Below are 24,289 nucleotides of genomic sequence, written 5' to 3' on the forward strand. Positions count from 1 at the left end.
TCCCCTATGCCAGTATGTACATCTCAATTGTCAGTAGAAACAACATTTCTTTAAGCAAGTCGGCCATATCAGCTATATATTTTTTAAAGGCAGTAAATGAGGCTGAATTAACTGTTTCGCTGCCAGACAAGGCTCCACTGATAGCCAGGTGTAGCGGTGGTAAGGATTCACTCCATGGTGCTGAAAAGAAAGCTCTGCTCTTGGGACAGCTTTATGTAGGCATTAACAGTTTGTGGGCACCTTTTGTCATATAGTGTAATTAATGCATTGTTTATTGGTTTTGCTGGCATGCATCTAAAAAAAATATTTTTTAAATTATATATGGGGGAGCTTGCCCCACCAAGATTTACATGCTAAAATCGCCACTTCATATGGAGACTCCAACCACATTTTCAGATCAAGCATAAATAGGCTTTTAGTCTAGGCTTCCGCAATGGGGTCAGCCCTAGTGTACCTACTACCTATATGAACACCAACGCATCATCTGTTTGCATGCCTGGTTGGGAGGTTCTTGAAGTGGAACCATGATAAAGGATATGAGAAGGGACTGTTTGCAGTGATCTGATATCCAAACATGGTGCCCTCTGGTGATCCACAGAACACATCTTCACCCAAACACAATAATACCTGATAAGTTAGGTGTGCATCTGAAAACCTGTTTCAATGAAATAAAGACGCATTAATTCAGTTGAGTATTTAATTGAAATTTATTATTACAGTACAACTTAGACCGAGTAGTATAAAAGAATAATGACATGAAAATCAGGAACATAAACTCAAGTGGGCAATTTAAAAAAAAATGATTTCTTTAAACGTTGACTCAATCTTTAAAGTTGTCGTCATCGCTTGATTACCAATGCTAGTAAAGCCAATGTGGTGGTTTGACTTGTGACTCAGGTCAAAGAACAGCCATTTCTGCTGGTCAAAAGAGGAACAGCAGCACAACAAATCACTTCATACCGCTCGCCATCTACATCTAGTTCCAATGTACCTGGCTGCAAGACAATGCTAAATGAATAACACAATGACAGGAGTGGGATGAAACAGGGATAAACTAAATTGCATCAAGAAAAATAAAAGACTTGTGGGACAATGGAAGGGTGGTAGTGGGGGCAGGTGTTCTCTGAGTGTGTGTATTGACGTTTTCTCACATTTTGTAGTAGTGTGGGTATTAAAATAGGAGTCGGAGGAGCCACTGGAAGCCATGTGGATGTGTTTTCTGTACAAGTGTGCATCAGTCTGCGTGTGGTCTAAGAGTCCTCATCGCCGTTGACACTGTCACCATCGTCGTCGTCTCCATCCACATGCTCTCCTTCCTCCTCTTCATCATCATCATCATCCTCCTCCTCCTCCTCGTCTCTTTGTTGACTCTTCACCTGCGAGAGCATATTAGGTGGTGTGAGTATAAATAATACTCAAATTACACTGAACAAATATAAAACGCAACATGTAAAGTGTTGGTCCCATGTTTCATGAGCTGAAATAAAACATACCAGAAATGTTCCATACGTGGTTTCTCTCAAATGGTGTGCAAATTGGTTTACGTCGCTGTTAGTGAGCATTTCTCCTTTGCCAAGATAATCCATCCACCTGACAGGTAAGCTGATTAAACCGCATGATTATTACAAAGGTGCACCTTGTCCTGGAGACAAAAGATCACTAAAATGTGCAGTTTTGTCACAACACAATGCCACAGATGTCTCAAGTTGAGGGAGCATGCAATTGGCATGCTGACTGCAGGAATGTCCATCAGTGCTGTTGTCAGAGAACTGAATGTTAATTTTTCTACCATAAGCCGCCTCCCAACGTCGTTTCAGAGAATTTGGCAGTACGTCCAACCAGCCTCACAACTGCAGACCTTGTGTAGCCATGCCAGCCCAGGAACCTCCACATCCAGCTTCTTCACCTACGGGATAGTCTGAGACCAGCCACCCGGTTAGCTGATGAAACTGGGTTTACACAACCGGTCAGAAACCATCTAAGGGAAGCTCATCTGCGTGCTCGTTGTAGATTGCAGTTCAGGGGTCGTAAATGACTTCAGTGGCCAAATGCTCACCTTCGATGGCCACTGGACAAGTGTGCTCTTCACAGATGAATCCCAGTTTCAACTGTACCGGGGCAGATGGCGTCATGTGGGCAAGCGGTTTGCTGATGTCAACGTTGTGAACAGAGTGCCCCATGGTGGCGGTGGTGTTATGGTGTGGGCAGGCATAAGATATGGACAATGAACACAACTGCATTTTATCAATGGCAATTTGAATGCACAGAGATACAGTGACGAGAGCCTGAGGCCCATTGTCGTGCCCTTCATCCGCCCCCATCACCTCATGTTTCAGCATGATAATGCACAGCCCCATGTCGCAAGGATCTGTACACAATTCCTGGAAGCTGAAAATGTTTGTTCTTCCATGGCCTGCATCCTGAGACATGTCACCCATTGAGCATGTTTGCGATCGATGTGTATGACTGTGTTCCAGTTCCCGTCAATATCCAGCGACTTCGCACAGCCATTGAAGAGGAGTGGGACAACGTTCCACAGGCCAAAATCAACAGCCTGATCAACTATGCAAATGAGATGTCACGGTGCACGAGGCAAATATTGGTCACACCAGATACTGACTGGTTTTCTGATCCACGCCCCTACCTTTTTTTAAGGTATCTGTGACCAACAGATGCATATCTGTATTCCCAGTCTTGTGAAATCCATATTTTAGAAATCCATAGGTTAGGGCCTAATTAATTTATTGCAATTATATATATGAATAATTATATGAACTGAAGCTCAGTAAAATCTTTAAAGTTATTGCATGTTGTGTTTACATTTTTGTTCAGTGTTAGACACACTTCAACATACTGCCATTCATCATTATGTTTTCTCCTCTTCCCCTCCCTCGTTTCTTCCATCTCACCTCCTCCTCTTCTAGCAGATCCCCCTCCTCCTCAGAGTCGTTGAGATCCTCCCTCTCCCTCTTGATGCTCTCCTTCTTGTTGCTGCAGTGCTGCTGTGAGGACACCTCTCCAGGCTCAGGCTTTGCACCCTTCTCATCTGCTCGCAGAAAGAGCGCGATCCGGGTCAAACAAGCCAGAGAAAAAAGGCGTCGTCAAAAGTTGAACAATGAAATCCCTTATCTGTACATACAAGTCACAGGAATGCTGAGATTGCCGGTATACATACAGAGTTCAAACCAGCTCATTCTTTTGTTTTTTATGTTATAAAAGTTGACTGTCCACGTAACCTGGTTCAAACATTTACCATGTAACACTGAAGGAGGCACTGATGGCGAAACATTGGTTGCTATACCCAATAAATGTTTAGGAGCATAGTGTGCGACTTTCTTTTTATAAAAGCTTTGATCACGTGGTTAAGGTGACACTCCTACACCCTACCTGTCTTCTTGCTGTGGTCCTTCTCCATGCGGTCTAGGCTCTCCAGCAGGTAGTCTACCTTGTGTTTAATCATTGTCAGCTCCTTCTTGATGGTCTGCAGGTCATCGGTTTTCACTGAGAGAAAGAGAAAAAAAGAGATGGATAAAGGTTTAAGAGATTGACCCCAATACCTTATGAAGCTCTGTATGCGGTGCTGTGAGAGTAACTTTCATTAGCAACATTACCCTCAAGCCCTGCACCGTGAGCGTCAGGGCATAAAAAAAAATATTTTTGGTCCACCAGCCACAACTTGTTTTTCTCTAAAATACCAAAAAAATTACGTTTTGTAATGTTCCTAAAACAATAAATCTATTACTAGTAAGACATGTGTTATTGTTTCATTTCATGTTGTGACCTGAGTCTTAACCAAAATATCACAGATGAGACTAAACATTTCACCTGCTCCTTTCAAGGGCGGGAGGTTACTGTGGTAACACGACTTGTCATGTTTGTGCCTGTGAGATTGAGTCTGACTAGTAAAAGCATTGTCTTCTCTTCCCTAGCAGTTGAAACGCAAACATAGTATAACAACCTAGCTTGTGAACAAAACAATGTAAATAGCAAATAAACAAGGACAAAGTCTCACTTCAGTAGACTCTGGTTTCAAGTAAATTAGACCAACTTTTATGCCTATGCGCAGCGCTTCTAAAAATGAATCTGTCACTCAGCTCTTCAAATGTACACAGCCCCCAGCCAGGCAGGGTTGCAGCACTAGGTGGAATAGGCTCTATAGGATTCGTAGTTCTTTGACTTTGTGCAATTAAATTTACCAGCTATGAAACAAAAATGGCAGAAATACTTTGAAAACAGTTACTGCTGCATTTATTTTACTATAAATGGGATCAGAGTTGGCTTTCTATTCACAAATGAAAGTGAAATGCTCGTACTGTGGAGCTCTGACCACCCACCAGGTGAAATAGACATCTTACCCACCAATGCCAAAATCTATCCGCATTTGGCAGGTGTTCATTTTAGGCCCTGGTGAGCATTGAGGGTGCTACAAATAGTCCACTGTGCAAGTTTACTGTACTAGTCGAGTGGCTAGAGCAGAGGGGGCTGGACACTGACTTGTTCTTGAGGATGCCCTCTGGCTGCTCTTGGAGGAAGAGGAGAAACTGGCCTTGGTGCGGCGGCTGCCCCCTCCAGTCATGCTGACCCGCGGGCGCTTGGACGGGATCACTGCTCGGGACAAGGGTGGAGGAGGAGGGGGCACGCGGGATGGGTACGAATACACTCTGAGAACAGAAAAGCGAGTAATGAATGAACAGACTACTGCCTTTACACTAATTCCTCTTGGATATTGAGTTTACACTGAACAAAAATATAAAAACACAACAAGTGTTGGACCCATATTTCATGAGCTGAAATATATCCCAGAAATTTGCTTCATTCTCTCATTTTGTGCACAAATTTGTTAACATCCCTGTTGGTGAGAATTTCTCCTTTGCCAGCATGATCATTACACAGGTGCACCTTGTGCTAGGGACAATAAAAATCCACTAAAATGTGCAGTTGTGTCATACAACAATGCCACAGATGTCTCAAGTTGAGGGAGCATGCAATTGGCATGCTGACTGCAGGAATGTCCACCACAGCTGTTGCTAGAATTAAATGCTATTTTCTCTACCATAAGCCATGTCCAACGTCGTTTTAGAGAATTTGGCAGTGTGTCCAACCAGCCTTACAACCGCAGACCATGTGCATGGCGTCGTGTGGGCGAGCAGTTTGCTGATGTCAATGTTGTGAACAGAGTGCCCCATGGTGGCGGTGGAGATATGGTATGGGCAGGCATAAGCTACTGACAACAAAAACAACTGCATTTTATTGATGACAATTTGAATGTACAGAAATACCGTGACGGGATCCTGAGGCCCATTTCTAAGGAATGTCTGACCAACAGATGCATATCTGTATTCCCAGTCAAGTGAAATCCATAGATTAGGGCCTAATTAATTTATTTCAATATATGAACTGTAACTAGGACTGCGGCGGTCACAACATTTCGTCAGCCGGTGATTTTCAAGCAAATAACTGGTCAGTCTCACGGTAATTGACCGTTAATTAACATAAACACATTTAGCATCTCCTGGCTTCCACACATAGCCTACAAGCCACTGATGCAGACCTTTGGAACATCTACATTTATAGCCTACACCTTCACAATAAATCCATTATTTATTTTAGACCGGTCTAAAAAAGCAAGATATGAAGAAAATGTAGTCTATTTCAGAAGACCATAATGACAACTCAGCACATTTTAGGTCCTGATCTGGCTATGCCAAATGGCTGTGGGCTACACTAATTCATTTAGCAGACAAGATTTGCTTAGAATTCCATGGCATTATTTTATAGTATGAAGAATACAATTGAACAAAGCTGAATAAAATAGAAAGGATATTTTCTCCAAACAATTTGAGTGCGCACATGCATCTCTTCTGTGTTGAGAGGTTAAGAAATAGGTATTCCTTTATGCTTAATTTAGAGTTATTGATGTAACTTTAGTTGTTCTACAAACATTGGGCTATATGTTTAGATTTTTAACCCTTGTGTAGTCTTAATATTCTGTATATTTCACTCAACCCCTGAAATAAAAGCAGCTTCAGTGAATTTTAAACCCCAAATCTATTTTGCATCAAGAAACAACCTGTCATTCATCAAACTTTGTGAATATCTGGGTTTTTCCTCTTCACAATGCAGAAAGAAAACATTTAATCATTGGACACCACTCGTTTTTATTACAACACACCTGTCAATTATTATTACTGCATAGGTGTAAACAATAATATTTTAGCAAGAGATAGCACTTGTAAAGCCTAAGAAAGTAGCAGAAATGTGCAGAAAGTAGTTTTGAATGCATTTTATTGAAGGGAAACAATAACAGTCTTGAACTTTTTTGGCAACATAGTGATATATTCTTATATACTGTACAATGAGGAATTCAACTACAAAATACTAGTCTTCTCCCATTTCTTTAAACCATTGCCCCCACCCACAAGGTGTATGAACAATAAATATGAATAAAATAAGATACAAAACGAAAACTTGAACATAAATCAATAAACTCCAATTAGCACATGTAGGACAGTATGCAAGTGCATGGTCTTTGCAGATGTATTTCTCACATGTGTAGCACATAGTATTTATTTTACAGTCCTTCTTTGGGGGGCAGAATTGGCATCTCCTCTTCTTGCCTGCCACAGCTGCAGCCTCAGGTGGATCAGGACAAGATTCAGCCCCCTGAACAGCTTTCACAAGCCCTGCAGAGGCTGCTGTGCGGGGGAGGTGCTCCCTTCTTTGAATGTGTGGGGTTACAAGTGCTTTTCCCAGCTGCTCCAGGAACACCCTCCTCTTGTTCCGCATCCAGTTAGGGTTGATCTTGTTCCACATCACGAAGGCATTGTATGAGGACACATCAATGATGTTATTGAAGATGTCCAGGGGCTAGCCATCCTCATGCAGCTGTAAGTTCCAATCATGTTGTCCAGGTTGTCCACGTGTAACCGATGTGAAATGGCTAGCTAGTTAGCAGTGGTGCGCGCTAATAGTGTTTCAATCGGTGACGTCACTCGCTCTGAGACCTGAAGTGGTTGTTCCCCTTGCTCTGCAAGGGCCGCGGTTTTTGTGGCGCGATGGGTAACGATGCTTCGTGGGTGTCAGTTGTTGATGTGTGCAGAGGGTCCCTGGTTCAAGCCCAGGTTGGGGCGAGGAGAGGGACGGAAGCTATACTGTTACACACACCTTTGTTGTGGTTGTAGTCCAGGATGATGGCTGGCTTCCTGTCCTCACAATCACTGATCTCAGCCATTTTGTGCAGTGTGCTCAGGAGGACCACATTCTTGTTCCTCTTTGGGAGGTAAGAAACTAGAGTGGTGGTGGGGGTGAAGGCAAACTGATGAGAAGGCCTCTTTCCCCCTTGTTGTGAGGAGTGCAGGGGGGAGCTCAGGCTTGTTCTTTCTAACTGTGGTGATCTTCCTCTTCAGGAGCTGCTGGCTGAGTTCAATCAGTAGCACACAATCTCAATTTCTCTGTGTGTGTGTGTGTGTCTTTGTGGTGTATAAATTATTTTATAACTGCAGGGTCAAAATTGACCCGAAGACAATCTTTATACCCTGGTGGTGTACAGCTTTCATGGAAATATGAACAAAGGCGATGTTTCACTTTTTCTAATGTTGGTCACTCTAGGAAAAGTCATCAAATTTCAAGTCAAAAAATATATAATTTAGGGTGTTCTCTCTGCTATGTTAAACATAGCGGTGGGTCATTTTTGACCCTGAAGACAACACAAGGGTTAACACATTGTAAGGCTGCATGATGAGACTAATGATGCTTTGTTTTTTTGCACAGGCTGTACACATTACAGCAGTCACTCATTCCCAATTTGACAAGCACTTGATAATGCCTAGAATTTCACAACGGCATCCCGTGTGGCCATAATGCACCCTAAAATCCATGCCTTTTGCGGCCAGTGGCCTTCTCCCTGAGTGCTGCGCGCTCCATCACGTGATCAGGTCTTTCTCACAGGCTACAAGTGAAGACCGATACATCAGGGACGCAACTGCGCGGGGCCTTATCCCATTCCGACGTGCATATTGAAGATATTGGAAGAACTGTCCACATTTACTTTGTCAGCCAACAAGATGAGTAGGCCTAACGAACAGCAAAAGCACTAGCCTATGTCAATCTACTATCTTCCATATCTGTGTGAGAAATAAATATTCCAAAAATAGTCTGATACAGTTGTGGGATGTGATAGATGCCAAATTAATACAACCATGACCATCAAAAAACCTTTTATACGCATTATGGCTGATGCAACAGATCAGAACGTTTAGCTTAAAATGTTGATAAACTATTAGGCTATTTCTTCACATTAGAAGTGCAGCAATGCACACATGGTAGAAGGCTATATGCGCGGATATTCCATTAGCGGAATACACCATTATCAAAAGTGTATTTTTATGGTTAAAATGATCTTCCCCAAACTTGAAATTCACACGCGGCATATGTATGCCAGTTAGGCTCTACACCCTTTGTAAAGCGCATTCATGTGCTTAATTTGAATAAGTTGTTTGGCCACTTTAGTTGTGATACAAACCTTATTAAAACATATGGCTATGGGCTAGGTTACATGAGGTGTGGGACTATGATTCGAAAAAGGTCGCCAAAAAAAGGCATTGTTTTTTATACTGGGCATCATTCACATTTTACATTTACATTTTAATCATTTAGCAGACGCTCTTATCCAGAGCGACTTACAGTAGTGAATGTATACATTTCATTTTTTATTTTGTTCCCCTATTTTTATTTTTTTCGTACTGGCCCCCCGTGGGAATCGAACCCACAACCCTGGCGTTGCAAACACCATGCTCTACCAACTGAGCCACAGGGAAGTGATAGGCTTATATTGTCACCTATCAGACTATTCTTGATTTAATCTTGTCTTTACATATACTAAATAATATTTGTGACATTTTTTTGATTTTGAATGGACCATTATCATGCACCTGTATCAAAACGGGGCAGCGGGAAAAAAACACATGTAATCTATGCACTTAAATAGCGAATGGAGGACGCTTTTCCCCGTGGTTTATTTTCATGCCAGCCAGGCTATACTCCTGTTGTAAATATAAGCAATGTGCTTAATATTAGGAAAGTTGAGAAATAAATATAGTAGGCCTAGCCTATAGAAAGCTGATCCTCCTACTTTTAGTAGAGGCCATCTCTCCGTTTTCACGCAATTGCATAGCCTATTGAAATGTTGCGCAATATGAGCTCTCAATGTGTTTGATTAGATTTTCAAACCATTTGCATTGATGTCAGAGTGATTAGAGGGACAGAGTGCTGAGTACCCGGCAGTTAGCAAGTTTGGTAGACTACTAATGACCATCATCAGAGCTTGGAGAAGCCTAATTACCGTGACTAAACGGTCACATGTAATTTGGCTGCCATCATGACTCGTGTGTGACGGTAATACGCACCGAAAACAGCCCCAACTGTAACTCACTAAAATTGTTGCATTTATATTTTTGTTCAGTATAGTTAAAATAGAGCTAAAACATAGGATGTGGGAACAGACAAAGCACTGGACTCACCGGTCATAGTAATCTCTCTGGAAGTCATAGTCCAGATCAAACGTGGGACTACTGTGGGGAGAAAAAGAGTTGTCAAAATAAGATGCACGTATGCAGTGGAGAAGAGGAATTATCAGAGTAAGATTTGGAGACCCAGAGGAGGTTAAAAATATTAGATATTTAAAAACGGGATTCTTTACATTGAATCAGACCTGTACATGTCTCCCGCCGAGCGCTTTGCGGTCTTTGACCTGTGGGGTTTGGGTTCTCCAGCCAAGTTAATGTCTGAGGAAGAGAGAGACAGTTAGTCTTGGTTGGCAGTTGGAAATACAATCTTTATTCATATTCAGTCTATTACAGAGGCACCTTTAAAAAAAATAACGTATTCTCCACAAGTAGGTCGGGTATAGATCGAAAAGATCAGTTTTGCACAATACCCATAGAACCGTGAGTTTGAGGCATTGCTCACCAGCCCCAGGCTGGCTTTAGTCCTTACCCAGCACCTGTCCCACGATCATGCGTCCATCCTCGGCCCCTACAGCGGCCCGGGCACATCTCTCGTTGGCGAACTGGACGAAGGCAAAGCCCTTGTGCACAGAACAGCCCACGATCTTGCCGTACTTGCTGAAGATTGCCTCCACGTCTGCCTTGGTGACCAGGAGTGTGTTGAGGTTCCCGATAAAGACCCGCGAGTTGAGCGAGCGCGGGTCCGTCTTGTTGGTCACGTTGCTGGCCATCAGGCTGCTGGTGGTGGGGGACAGACTGGTGGAGGAGGGGAGATGGGTGAAACCAATTATTAACTGTGTCAATACAAGATAAAACTACTCAACCATCTTTATATACAAACCAAACGAGTGGCAGGGAATGTTCAGACCTTGTTCAGTGTAATATTATATCAACAGTATCACCAAAATATGTAAAATAGTTTAAGCATCTCATGCTCCAGCCATGTAGCTTGCACAAATTTGTTTGTGCCGTATCTTAAAATCAGTCTTCGATGTCCCATGTGTTGGTAGTGTAACAACCATTAGCCTTAAAGGGATACTTTGGATTTCGGCAATGAGACCCTATATCTACTTCCCCAGAGTCAGATTAATTTGTGGATACCATTGCTTTCTCAGTGTCCAGTATGAAGGAAGTTCGAGGTAGTTTTGCGAGCCAATGCTAAGTAACGTTACCCATAGACTTTGTCACTACGCATTCTGCTAGTATGTATAGTAGATACCCACGGACTTCCAGTCATTATGCATTGGTTCGGAAAACTACCTCGAACTTCCTTCATACTGGACACAGAGACATAACAATGGTATCCACAAGTTAATCTGATTCTGGGGAAGTAGATAAAGGGCCTCATTGCCAAAATCCCGAAGTATCCCTTTAATATCAGTAGTACATATACAGTATGTCTAGTGTGGTGCATATGGCACAAATCCAGGAGGTCCTGCTGTAAAAAAGGATCCAGGATAAGCACAATAAGTAATCAGACAACTTCTATTACCATATGTGAAAAATACCATAACGTCATATTTATGCAGACATACAGAAGCTGCACACCCCATTTCATACAGAAACCAAAACTCATTCAATAGCTTAATACAATTGACATTTCCAGGAAGAAAACGGATGCACACGGGTGTCCATGACTTCAGACAACAGGGTATTATTTTAGAACAGTGTGGAGGGGGCAATGTGTGTGTTCCAATCCACCTGTAGCAGGTTGTTGCAGGGTTTGTTTCATATTGCCTGAATTGCACATCTGGGGACATAGTTAACAAGTGTCTCAAAGTAAATGGATAAGTGCTTGAACATTGAGAATGTCACGCTATGGGATACTATTTAGCACTGTAAGCATATGGTCGGGAAAGGGCTTGAGTGTGTACAAATTAGGTGCTTATAATATTAGTGGCACATGTGGTAATTTAAGGAAAGCTGGGCAAAGGAGTTTGGGCACAATCGGACGTTAGGGAGTGAGATCTCACTGGCACTGCATACAACCTGAGTGTCAAGAAAGGAGACGTTAACAACCGTTGGGGGTTAAATAACCAATCACTCACTCCATAGCGTCTGTGTGCAGGGCGATCGTCTGTCAGTCAGTCAGTTCTGACACTGAGCGCAGGGCCAGTGTGTGCGGGCAGGTGTCTTGGGTGCTCTCAGCAAAAACTACAACTTCATCAGCACCCTCTCAGAACGCAGAACTTCGCCCCACGACTTATACTGAGGCGGGCGACAGAGAACACACCTCAGTGACATTGTATGTACAGGGTTATTACAGTCTTACCTGGTTGGGTTTTGTACATAATTCAATTATGAGCCAAATACAGAGAAAAACAGGGTTCAGGGCAATCCTATAGGAGGAGCACATTCAGGGGACACTCTGCTATTGATGTGTAATTGCCTAGCCTATCAACTTGTTTAGGAGAGAGATGCAATATACTTCAGGTACTTTTAATGACAGATTATGCAACAGCATCAATATGTTGATAGATTTTTTTAAATTACGGGTCAGGCATCCATTGCAAGACTAAGTTCAATCGACAGACAGTGGGCCTAGACATGCTTAGCTCTAATTGCAATTAAGGGGATAAGCAATGGGAGGTAATGTGGTAATAGCTGAGGAGACATAAAATGTACTAGACAAGCAGTCATGTGTGATGCACACAGGGAAATAACATTGGGACGTCATGTTGCATGAACACACAGAAGCTAAATAGTCAATGTAAAAGAGGACAGGCGGGCCTATGCCTACTATGCCTATTTCCCCAACAGTGAATGTTCTGTGCAGGGGTCACCAGAACACTCAAGCTGCTTATGGGCCTTCAGCAGCACTGCTTGGGGTGGGATGCACTTCAGGGACTTGGAGTGAGTACTGTAGAGCTGAAAGTCCCAACTCCCTTATTTCAAGCAACCCAAGTGGACATTCTAACATTTGTCAGAGCAGGTATATTGCATTTACCCCCCCCCCCCCTCCCCACAAACTGTAATTATGCTACCAAACTTTGCATTGGAACCGTTCAATAAGTAAATGTGTTTTTATACAATTGTAGAAATTGTTAAAAGTAGTCCTTGTGCATAGAGTTGTATGGTTTGTTAACTTTGATATCATTGGTTTTTGTTCGGCCTACATTTTAAAAGTGAAATCTTAGTCTCAGCATCACTCTTATTGTGGAATTGCCCTGTACTAGGCATGATTATTATTAGTAGTAGTGATGGGGAGGGGAAAATTGATAGCTACATATTGGGATATTAAAACTCATTCTCATCTCTCTGCATCAGACATACGGTGAGCAAAATATTCGGCACATTGAATCGCAATATATATATATTTTTTTAAATCACAGTGTCAAATAGCAATACATATTGTATCTGCACCCAAATATCGTGATAATATCGTGAGGTGCCCGGCAATTCCGAGCCCTAATTAGGATGGCAATTTCACATGAAGTAAAACAGGTTGGGGCTTGCTTTAGCACTTCAAATGTTTGTGGTAGTGGAAGAAGTGTTCGAATTTGAAAAGCAGACTAAGATTTCATACCCAAGTTGTCATCCAACTTGTTGGAAAAGTGGTCAAAACGGCAGTTGTAAAGATTTCATGCGGTTAATAAAACAAGGCTCATACACATTTTGACAAATGGAATTTAATGACCTCTCCATGAGTTAACCAAACGTCCATGTAAGTACAGTACCAGTCAAAAGTTGACACCTACTCATTCAAGGGTTTTTATTTTTTACTATTTTCTACATTGTAAAATAGTGAAGACATCAACTATGAAATTTGTGTAATTTCTTTCCTTCTTAATGCATTTTAGCCAATCAGTTGTGTTGTGATAAGGTAGGGCTGGTATACAGAAGATTTGGTAAAAGATCAAGTCCATATTATGACAAGAACAGCTCCAATAAGCAAAGCGAAACGGCAGTCCCTCATTTCTTTAAGACATGAAGGTCAGTCAATCTGGAAAATTTCAAGAATTTAAAGTTTCTTCAAGTGCATTCGCAAAAACCATCAAGCTCTATGATGAAACTGTCTCTCATGAGGACCGCCACAGGAAAGGAAGACCCAGAGTTACCTCTGCTGCAAAGGATGAGCTCATTAGAGTTAACTGCACCTCAAATTGCAGCCAAAATAAATGCTTCACAGAATTAAAGTAACAGATACATCAACTGTTCTGAGGAGACTGCATGAAATCAGGCCTTCATTGTCAAATTGCTGCAAAGAAACCACTACTAAATAAGAAGAGACATGGCTTGGACCAAGAAACACGAGCAATGGACATTAGACCAGTGGAAATCTGTTCTTTGGTCTGATGAGTCCAAATTTGAGATTTTTTGTTCCAACCACTGTCTTTGTGAGACGCAGAGTATGTGAAAGGATGATCTCCGTATGTGTGGTTCCCACCGTGAAGCATGGAGGTGGTGTGATGTTGCTTTGCTGGTGACGCGGTCAGTGATTTATTTAGAATTCAAGGCACACTTAACCAGCATGGCTACCACAGCATTCTGCATCGATACGCCTTCCCATCTGGTTTGCGCTTCATGGGACTATCATTTGTTTTTCAACAGGACAATGACCCAACACACCTCCAGGCTGTGTAAAGTATATTTGACCAAGGAGAGTGATAGACTGCTGCATCAGAGGACATTGCCTCCACAATCACCCGACCTCAACCCAATTGAGATGGTTTGGGATGAGTTGGACCTCAGAGTGAAGGAAAAGCAGACAAAAGCATTCCTGGTGAAGGTTGAGAGAATGCCAAGAGTGTGCAAAGTTGTCAAGGCAAAAAGGTGGCTACTTTGAATAATATCAAATACAAAATATATATTTGATAGACACTTTTTTGGCTACTACATGATTCCATTTATGTTATTTCATAGTTTTGATGTAGCATAGACTAGTGATGCACCGATATTACATTTTTGGACGATATCTTCCTTGCCAAAAAAAAAGAAAAAGATACCAATAACAAATTTTTGCAGCATTTTAAGCATTCTAGAACAGTTAATAGTACACACACACACACACACACACACACACACACACAGCGGTCTAAGGCACTGCATCTCAGTGCAAGAGGCATCACTACAGTCCCTGGTTTGAATCCAGACTATCACATCCGGCCGTGATTGGGAGTCCCATAGGATAGGGTGGCGCACGATTGGCACAGCGTCGTCCGGGTTTAGCCAGGGTAGGCCATCATAATAAATAACAATTTGTTCTTCACTGACTTGCCTAGTTAAATAAAGGTTACACACACACAAAAAAGTTATTTTGTTGGCATTTACATATGTCCCCATTACTAGTAAAAACAATCAAAACCTATTTCACTTACTTGCTGTGTCGTTCATTGGTTCAGTCCTTTCATTCTCAACCAGGATTTCATCATACAGTACATGTCAAGCAGTGACGCTTCAGCTGTCAGTCCCTGGCCTCTTACTCGGTGCGTACTCTCACTGTGTCCGTTTCCATCTTGTCCAGCTGTGTATGTATGTAACATTTCACGTAAACCCTGTTGCTTGTCTGCGTCGACGTAGCGGTCCTTGTACATAGCATTGAGAATGGTGGCGACACAGTAAAGTGAGAATGCCACCGAATCGCTTGTTCACAGTTTGTGTGGAAAGTTTTGTTGAGCAGGCGTTTCAATGAGAGGGTATCACGTCTGCTGCAAGTGCAGTTGATGATCTTATTTCTCGAGTCAGTTGTTTGAATGGAGCTAGCGTGTTCATGTTTCAAACATTTTCTCAAACGTCATTGAAATGGCAGCAGCGTTAAGAGAACCAACACATTCTTGAGCATGCAATATGGCATTCCTCAGTACGAAATCCTTGATGACCCACTGTGCTGTCACTCAGCATGCTCACGGGGCTGATGTAGCTGGTCCAAATGTCAGTCGTGAAGCTAATAGCAGCGTCGTTATTACTGTGTAATAGTGCACTTGGTAACGTTAGTGTGTACCGGTGCTCGACCAGTCGGCGAAAGCCAACATCACCCACGACAGAACGGTTGATTGTCAAGGGCAATTAATTCCATTATCTTGGCTTTAATACATTTTGCCTTTGAGTTGTCTCGCTGAAATCTCTTTCAAATGACTGCTCGATCCACACAGCAGCCATTGTGGGCTAGTTTAGGAATGCTGTGTTGCACGTGTAGGGCTAAATTTTACATGGCGTCATGTACCTACGTTATATAGGTATGCATGTCAGCTTTGAAATTGGTTTTGCACATCGGCGTTAAACTAGACATCGGGCCGATACCGATGTTGGCATTTTTATCAGCCGATTTATCAGCTAATATCAGCCGATTCCGATAGCTTCACCAATTTTTATAAATATTTTTATATTGCGCATCCCTAGTTGCAATGTTCTATATCAAGGGTGGCCAACCATCCTCCAGGACAGCTAATGGGTGTGCAGGCTTTTATTCCAGTCCCCCTCTAACAAACCACATTTGAGAAATGAGTTGATCAACCAGACCTTGAGAAATTGGCTGTTTGAGCAGGGCTTGATCAAAAACCTGCATACCCAGTAGCTCCCCAGTTGACCACGTGTTGTACACAGCTGCCGAACAGGTATTCTACTTTGTGGGGTTAAGAGCCTTGCACAATGACAGAAGATGGTACATGCGATGAGACCTACTCATTCAAGGGTTTTAATTAGGGATGCACGATATAGTCGATGAACATATCGGAATCGCCCGATATTAGCTAAAAATGGCAACGTCGGTATCGACCTGATGTCTAGTGTAACGCCGATGTGCAAAACCAATGTAACGTAGGTACATGACGTAATGACACCACTTAAAATGTAGCCCTACACGTGCAACACAGCATTCCTAAACTAGCCCACAATGTATGCCGTGTGGATCGAGCAGTCAACAAGTCAAGCAGTCATTTGAAAGAGTAAGAACATTTCAGCGAGACAACTCATTGCCCTGGAATTCATTGCACTTGACAATCAACCGTTCTGTCGTGGGTAATGTTGGCTTTCGCCGCCTGGTCGAGCACCGGTACACACTAACGTTACCAAGTGCGCCATTTTTTCAGATGTTTCCCTGCCGGAGTTACACAGTAATAGCGCCATTGCTATTAGCTTCACGACTGATATTTGGACCAGCGATATCAGCCCCATGAGCATGCCGAGTGACAGCACAGTGGGTCGTCGGATTTCGTACTGAGGAAAGTCATATTGCAAGCTCATGAATGTGCTGGTTGACATACCGCTGATGCCATTTCAATGGCATTTGAGAACATGTTTGAAACAAGAACACGCTAGCTCCATTCAAACAACTGACTCGAGAAATAAGATCAGCAACTGCGCTTGCAGCAGACGTGATACCCTCTCATTGAAACGCCTGCTCAACAAAACTGTGTACACAGGCTGTGAACAAGCGAGTCGGTGGCATTCTCGCTTTACTGTGTCGCCACCACGCTCGATGCTATGTACAAGGACCGCTACGTCGAGGCAGACAAGCAAAAGGGTTTATGTGAAATGTTACATACACAGCTGGACAAGATGAAAGCGGACACAGTGACAGTGCGCACAGAGGAAGAGAGGAGACGGACAGAGAGCTGAAACTTCACTGCTTGACATGTACTGTGATGAAATCCTGGTTGAGAATGAAACGACTGAACGAAGCAGCACAGCAAGCATAAGAAATGGGTTTTGATTATGTTTTACTGGTAAAATGAAGACATACATAAATGCCAGCCAAATAACTTTTGGGTCAGTGTGGTGTGTGTGTAACCTAGGCAAGTCAGTGAAGAACAAATTCTTATTTATTATGACGGCCTACCCCGGCTAACGTTGGGACAACTGTGTGCCGCCCTATGGGACTCCCAATCACGGCCGGATGTGATGCAGCCTGGATTCAAACCAGGGACTGTAGTGGACGCCTCTGGCACCGAGATGCAGTGCCTTAACACACGGACGCAGTGGTCTAACTATTTAACTGTACTAGAATGCCGAAAAAAAATTAAATTGACAAGGAAAATATCGGAATTGGACAAATTCCATCTCGGTGCTTCACTAATTACAACCAAATAAGTTATGCCTTGAAGTAATTCACAAATTTCATATCAAATAGCTGTGGTAGGCTACAAATCCTTTTATTCCGCTGAAGCAAGCCCACAAATTTACAGGAAATTTATATTTTCTAGTTTAGTCGATTTTAGCTACCTTAGAAGTGTTTACTTTGCAGACTGAGAAGAATCTATTGAGTTGCAATGTCCAATACATTGGATGCCCAAAACAACTGGAAGTATCTATAACAAGTTGAAGCCACATAATCCAAAAGGCTAATCTTTTGTCCTAAAATTACTGGTCGCAATTTACATTTTTTTATTATTTTTTCACATTTCGATTCATCACGATTGAACCAAATCCCAACTAATACAATGGCGAAGTGAATAATTTGTCGTCAAAAATATATATTTTTTTAATCAGTGTTTCCCCAACCCTGGTCCTTGAGTACACATTTCATTGTAGCCCTGGACAAGCACACCTGATTCAACTTGTCATCCAATCATCAAGCCCTCAATGAGGTGTCTGTCCTGGGCTACAACAAAAATGTGTACTGTTGGGGGGATTCGAAGACCAGGGTTGGGAAACACTGGTTCAAATTGATCAACATTGTATGTATCGTTTAAATGAATCAATTTTGTATGGCCTTATTCAGGAGTGTCGGTGGAAAGTTTTGGGACATAACAAAAACATGCTAATAATAGCTAAACAGTTAACAAGATATGTTTTGAATTGGCTACCTGGTTAGTCTGTTTATCATATTGTATAGGCTATATAGGCCTACCTGGTGCTGTTATGTCCAATTGTCTCACGCTCCTTGAGCAACGGCCTACTGATCTCGCACACATGCAGGGGATGTGCGTAAACAGATGCGCTAAAGTGTCATTCTGATCCTGGCTGATACGTAGATTTTTATTTCATTGAGACAATATTTTAAAACTATGCCTAAATTACATTAATTAATATCCATAAATTCTCCAAAACTGTTAGGATTTTAGCATTTTCCAAAACTTTTCCAGGCCTGGAAAACACCATTTAAAAATATCATGACTTTCATGACCTTACGAAAACATGTGTACCTCTTGATCTGTAAAAGTTATGTTCTGATTCCAGATTTGAATGGCAGAGTGGAGGATGATACCACTCACTAACTGTTGAACTTGTTGGGAAAGTTGTCAAAGTAGATGTGTCAAAAGTTGCATTGTTCACAGTGAATGGAATTAGGGTGGGAAATTAACTTAGGTCCACCAGCCACTGTGGCAGGTATATATATATATTTTTTATTAGCCAAAATATTATTTTCTCAATAATTGCACACAAAATGAAATGAGCACACTTTCTAATGTTTCAAAAACAAGAAATGTACTACTAGTAATGGGGTATATTGCATAATTTCATTTCCTTTTTGTGACCTGCGTCTTTTAACCAATGTTTGTTAAGAAATAAATCAGAGCCAATAATAAAAAGAGAAACGGCTGGAACTGAACATCAAGCCTGCCCTGCCAAAAAGCTGAGTGATACAGCTGATCATTATTATAGTTCAGGGCTCTACGCTGACTTTTATTTTTTTTATTTTTTATTTTTTTTTACAAGGAGTACATGAGGTGCTCCTAAGTAGAAATGTAGACGCACACAATTAAATCTAGGAGAACAATGAATACAAGTTTTTGGGAGTGATGCATGCTCAATCAAGCACAAACATTAGCTGAGAAACATTTTCAGCTGGCCCTTTAAGGGACAGTCCGTTACCATGGTAAATCTCTGACTGACGTCTTCCTAGATGTAGACAGTTGCAGCCAACTCAAACTAACATTGAAAAACAACCAAGCACGCGAACTAAACTATGTAACTGGCCATGAAACGAGGAGAAAGTCACACTTTATTAGCCTTTGTCAATTTCGACCAACTTCTACATGTGGGTTTTGGATTAAAACTGTTCCCAAATGCTCTGTGACCACCCGTCAACATGGCTGGCGAAATATACATTCTTACCTGCCAGTGACAATCTACCAGCATTCGGCAGTTGTTAATTTCCAACCCTAAATGGAATGTTGGAAATCATGTGCCTAACAGGGAGCTTTACATGCTTACCAGACCACCTGCATAATGTGAGTGAGCTCGCAAAATAAATTCACGTTATTCAATAATTTAATCCAAACTGCTTGCAGGCGTCTGTGTAGCCACTTCTTCCATTTATTTACTCATTGGTTTTTATGAGCCTATAGGCTACCCACATCATGAATGATAGAAAGATTAATGAGGTCCACGCGCCAGTCGGTGGCTGGCGGTAATATACCTTAAAGTTTGTTGCCAACAGCCATAAAATCTACAGAAGAATGAACGAGGTGAAATTTAATCAAAGAACTAAAAACTAGGTTTCCCCATTTTACCTGTGGATTAAATGTTGGAGTAGAGAACACATGGTGTGACTGAAAATGAGTCAATTCTACAAAGACTCAGCCAAAAAATAAATAGACCATATGCAGCAGGGATGCACGATATCGGAATCGGCCGATATTAGCCAAAAATGCCAACATCGGCCCTATCTAGTTTAACGCCGATGTGCAAAACCGATGTCAAAGCTGATGTTCATACCCATGTAATGACGCCACGAAAAATACAGCCCTACACAGAACAAAAACATAAAAATACTATGCGCACACTGCCAACAACTAAACAAGTTCAAGTCAAGCAATCATTTGAAAGAGTAAGAACATTTCAGCGAGACAACTCAAAGGCGAAATCCATTAGTGCCAAGATAATGGAATTCATTTCCCTTGGCAATCAACCGTTCTCTGTCGTAGATTATGTTGGCTTTCGCCGACTGGTCAAGCACCTCGAGCCCCGGTACACACTACCTGCAGCAGATGTGATATCCTCTGTCATGGTATTGAAATGCCTGCTCAAAACTGCCAGCTTTCACAAATTACAAAAGTACTCTACCAGAGGCTGTGAACAAGTGATTCCGTGGCATTCTCTCAGCCTCTTTACTGTGTCGCCACCATGCTTGATGCTAGGTACAAGGACCTCTACTTTAATGCAAGAAACAGGGTTTACTTGAAATGTTAGACACAGCTGGGCAAGATGGAAATGGACACAGTGACACTGAGGAAGAGGCCACGGATAAAGCTGAAACTTTACTGCTTGACATGATGAAATCCTGGTTGCAACTGAACAACGAAACAGCAAGTAATTGAAATAAATAGGTTGATTGTTTTACTGGTAATGGGGACATGTGTAAATGCCAACAAAATAACTTTTTGATCAGAATATTTCAACGAACTAAATTTTAAATAAATCATTATCGTTTTGTGGCAAGGAAAATATTGGATATCGGTCAAAAAATATCATACCGGTGCATCCCTAATATGCAGGTAAAACAACCCAATGTTTATCTCCCAGGACAAATTACAACGCAACAGCAAGCTAACTAAATGTCCATGAATGTTTCTAGGGGGATAGACAAATCAACATGCACACGCTGAGACGGTTTAGTCATCATGTTAGAATGTTGAAGAAATAAATCCCTTGAAAATTGGACAAAAAGCTCAGAGCAATTGCTCCTTAAACCTCTCATTTAGAAAACAGCATACGAGGAATAGATACGAGTCAGAAACCCTACACATTGACAACGTGTAAATAGGATAATTGGTCATAAAGTAAAGTCTCATCCAAAACCGAGTTTTGTACCAGAGTATTTCACAAGGTAAATGAAAGTTGGGTTCATTTCAATCCTGCCCAAAGCACACAAGTAATCATAAAAAGTATAAAAGATATCAAAAAAGTTGTCTACAAAGCACAATAGTCCTGACCTCTATGCACATTTAAGTGTGAATGACATTTCTAGCTTAAACGTGTACGACAAATAGCGTTCCAAATAATAACAATTAGTATGACAAATATTTAGAGTTGAACTTTTGCTGTCACTTGTCCCAGTAATTAGACACAAACAACCTGATATATCAATGCCGAGGTCTCTGGCAGGGAGGGGCCTGAGGCAAAGCACCACTTCCAAAGTAAATGTAACTACTGTACTAGCTATTATCAAAACGGAGAGTGGACTGTCAATGTCGTTTGAGCTGCACCTACCGATACCTTTAGACCTATTGTTTAGTCTACGATGCAACTTGATCAAATCAGGTATATTAAAATAATTACTATTCCACCCGGACCAGTTTCAAAAACACACCCCTAGCCAGGAAGGCCTAAATAAACTCACAATTAATATACAAAGTTGTGATCTAGCTAGCTATACCTTGGTTTAGGGTCTAGCAAAGTGAGACTGAGTAAGGACAGAGTACATAACTGCATTATTCATAAAGTAACGTTTAATTAGTGGTAACAAAAAGTACAAATGTCCTTGTGTTATCTGCCACATTGTTAATATTATCTAAGTAAAATATCAAATGACGTAACTATGTGAAAAACGTGTCCAGAGAAAAATGGCCAACCAGCATTTCTTGCAGAAAAAAAACTATTCCCGCAAAAATAGCGTTCCTGTATCAGTCCTTCTGTGGATATCCAAGGACTCCAAAACCAGCTAATCAATCACAAAAATGTAAAAACCACCACCGGCCAAAATCAAGGTGCAACAGGGAAGATTGCTAGTAAAAAAAATGTTAGCGTTAAAAACAGATTCCACAAGGTTAACTTTAGCTTGCAGCATAGCCAACCAGCCAAACTAACTAACGTTAGCTGCAAAACGGCTGCAGTGCAGCGTGTTATTGTCCAGACAGAGCGCGTTATTCGCAGATAGTCATAAAAATATAACTAGTTCGGCTTACACAATCATGAACTCAATTTGCAAGACAACAGAGATGGCAAAAAAACTAGCAAAAATGTTAAGGATCCTTCTAGCCAGCATGTTGCCGGGCCAACTAGCTAGCTAGCTTGCTAAAACGCTAACGGAACCAAAGTCACCAAGTACATCAGTATGTTTAGAAACTCTGTGATGGAACCATGATGAGCTAACTAATAGTTAGCTTGCTAACCGCTCGCTCAAATAGAAAAATGAATGCCGTTAAAAAAATAAAATTCCAAAGATATTGCAGTCAGAGAAAAAAAATTCAAAACAGTCTTGAATCAAAATACTCACCAGGAGCTTAAAGGTTAAAATGACTTATATTTCAGCAAAATCTGTCAATATAGTGCTGAGGTAGTCTTCTTGTAGCTATAAGAAACTGGTTACACCCTGCACGAAATGGCGCAGCACATAGAGGGGAGGTAGTCAAGACATGTATTAAATCAAATATTATCTATATTGGCAAGATAGTCGACTGACCGCTCTAACAATGGAATTACATGTCCGCAAAGGTAGACGGGAGGCGCGATCAGGTGGGAACATTCTAGCCAATGAGAGGGCAGATTCGCGTGTGAAGGACGGGCACAACTCTGATATAAAATCGTTTTTCTCAAAGTTACTGGAATGCCAGGTGCACCCACCTATATCAGAATGTGTAACAACATAAACATTACGAAACGAATAATCGATCAAATAAGCCTCACGTAGCGAATTCAATTTTTAGTTGACCAAATTCGACACTTTTCATAGACCTCCAGAGAAAGAAGGGAAAAAAACTCCACTTGGTCTACTTATCACGCAGATAGATTTGGGGTGGATTTAAGCCTCTCGCTTCGCCTGTTCCTATCTGACTAAATCCGCTTTAGTAGACACCTATCAAATCTGATTGGCTAACTCGTTGTAAAAACCAAGCCGTTCCTGTCAGTGGTTGACTACAATGTCTGTCACCTGCTTTTTTTGTTACAACCTTGCAGCTGATAGGTCGTGTTGATCAGGGTCAAAGCTTGTGTTCAAAACGCAAGACCTCTCCCTACAGCTGTGGTATTCCAACTTGGGGGACGCAATTTCTTTCCAAAGAATTTCTCACGAAGCACACACACAAAACATTTGTTTATAATAGGGTTCCTGGGTGGCGCAGCGGTCTAAGGCTCAGCATCTCAGTGCTTGAGGCGTCAAAGGCTCAGCATCTCAGTGCTTGAGGCGTCACTACAGACACCCTGGTTTGACTGTATCACAACCGGCTGTGATTGGGAGTCCAATAGGGCGGTGCACAATTGGCCCAGCGTCGTCTGGGTTTACCCGGTGTAGGCCATCATTGTAAATAAGAATTTAAGAACTTACTTGCCTAGTTAAATAAAGATTACATTAAATAATAATAATACACTGAACAAAAATTATAAACGCAACATGCAAAAATATCAAGATTTTACTGCATTAAGGTTTAAGGAAATCAGTCAATTGAAATAAATTCATTATTAGGCCCTACTTCATGGATTTTACAAGACTAGGAATACAGATATGCATCTGTTGGTCACAGATACTTAAAAAAAAAAAGTAGGGGTGTGGATCAGAAAACCAGTCAGTATCTGGTTCGACCACCATTTATTTGCCTCATGCAGTGCAACATATCTCCTTCACATGGAGTTGATCAAGCGGTTGACTGTGGCCTGTGGAATGTTGTCCCACTCCTCTTCAATGGCTTTGCAAAGTTACTGGATATTGGAGGGAACTGGAACACGCTGTCATACACGTCGATCCAGAGCATCCCAAACATGCTCAATGGGTGACATGTCTGGTGAGTATGCAGCCCATGGAAGAACTGGGACATTTTCAGCTTCCAGGAATTGTGTACAGATCCTTGCGACATGGGGCTGAAAGATGAGGTGATCTTGTCACGGTATCTCTGTACATTCAAATTGCCATTGATAAAATGCAATTGTGTTTGTTGTCCGTAGCTTATGCCTGCCCATATCATAACACC

The 24,289-nt window shown here is 41.7% G+C and overlaps 1 protein-coding gene across 4 annotated transcripts; it reads right to left on the bottom strand.

The window, feature by feature from the left end:
- Nucleotides 1-688: 688 nt before the first annotated feature.
- Nucleotides 689-23,093, bottom strand: LOC106600345 (heterogeneous nuclear ribonucleoprotein C). 4 transcript variants are annotated; one of them, XR_006769120.2, is made up of 10 exons: nt 22,603-22,928; nt 11,552-11,711; nt 9,994-10,259; nt 9,698-9,782; nt 9,519-9,569; nt 4,495-4,661; nt 3,388-3,501; nt 2,910-3,046; nt 1,494-1,602; nt 689-1,376 (listed from the first exon to the last, which is right to left on the bottom strand). XR_006769120.2 is itself a non-coding variant. In XM_082973473.1 (9 exons), exons 2-9 carry the CDS (start codon nt 11,554-11,556, stop codon nt 1,251-1,253), a joined length of 951 nt encoding a protein of 316 aa, XP_082829599.1. In that variant the 5' UTR covers nt 11,557-11,711; nt 23,013-23,093; the 3' UTR covers nt 689-1,250. The 4 variants fall into 4 exon arrangements, 3 of the variants coding, with proteins under 3 accessions (XP_082829599.1, XP_082829600.1, XP_014047123.3); XM_082973473.1 differs by lacking the exons at nt 1,494-1,602; nt 22,603-22,928 and adding an exon at nt 23,013-23,093; XM_082973474.1 differs by lacking the exon at nt 1,494-1,602 and having other exon boundaries at nt 9,710-9,782; nt 22,603-22,820.
- Nucleotides 23,094-24,289: the final 1,196 nt, after the last annotated feature.

The sequence above is a fragment of the Salmo salar genome, chromosome 03, assembly GCF_965601325.2.
Source record: "Salmo salar chromosome 03, fSalSal1, whole genome shotgun sequence".
Taxonomy (NCBI): domain Eukaryota; kingdom Metazoa; phylum Chordata; class Actinopteri; order Salmoniformes; family Salmonidae; genus Salmo; species Salmo salar.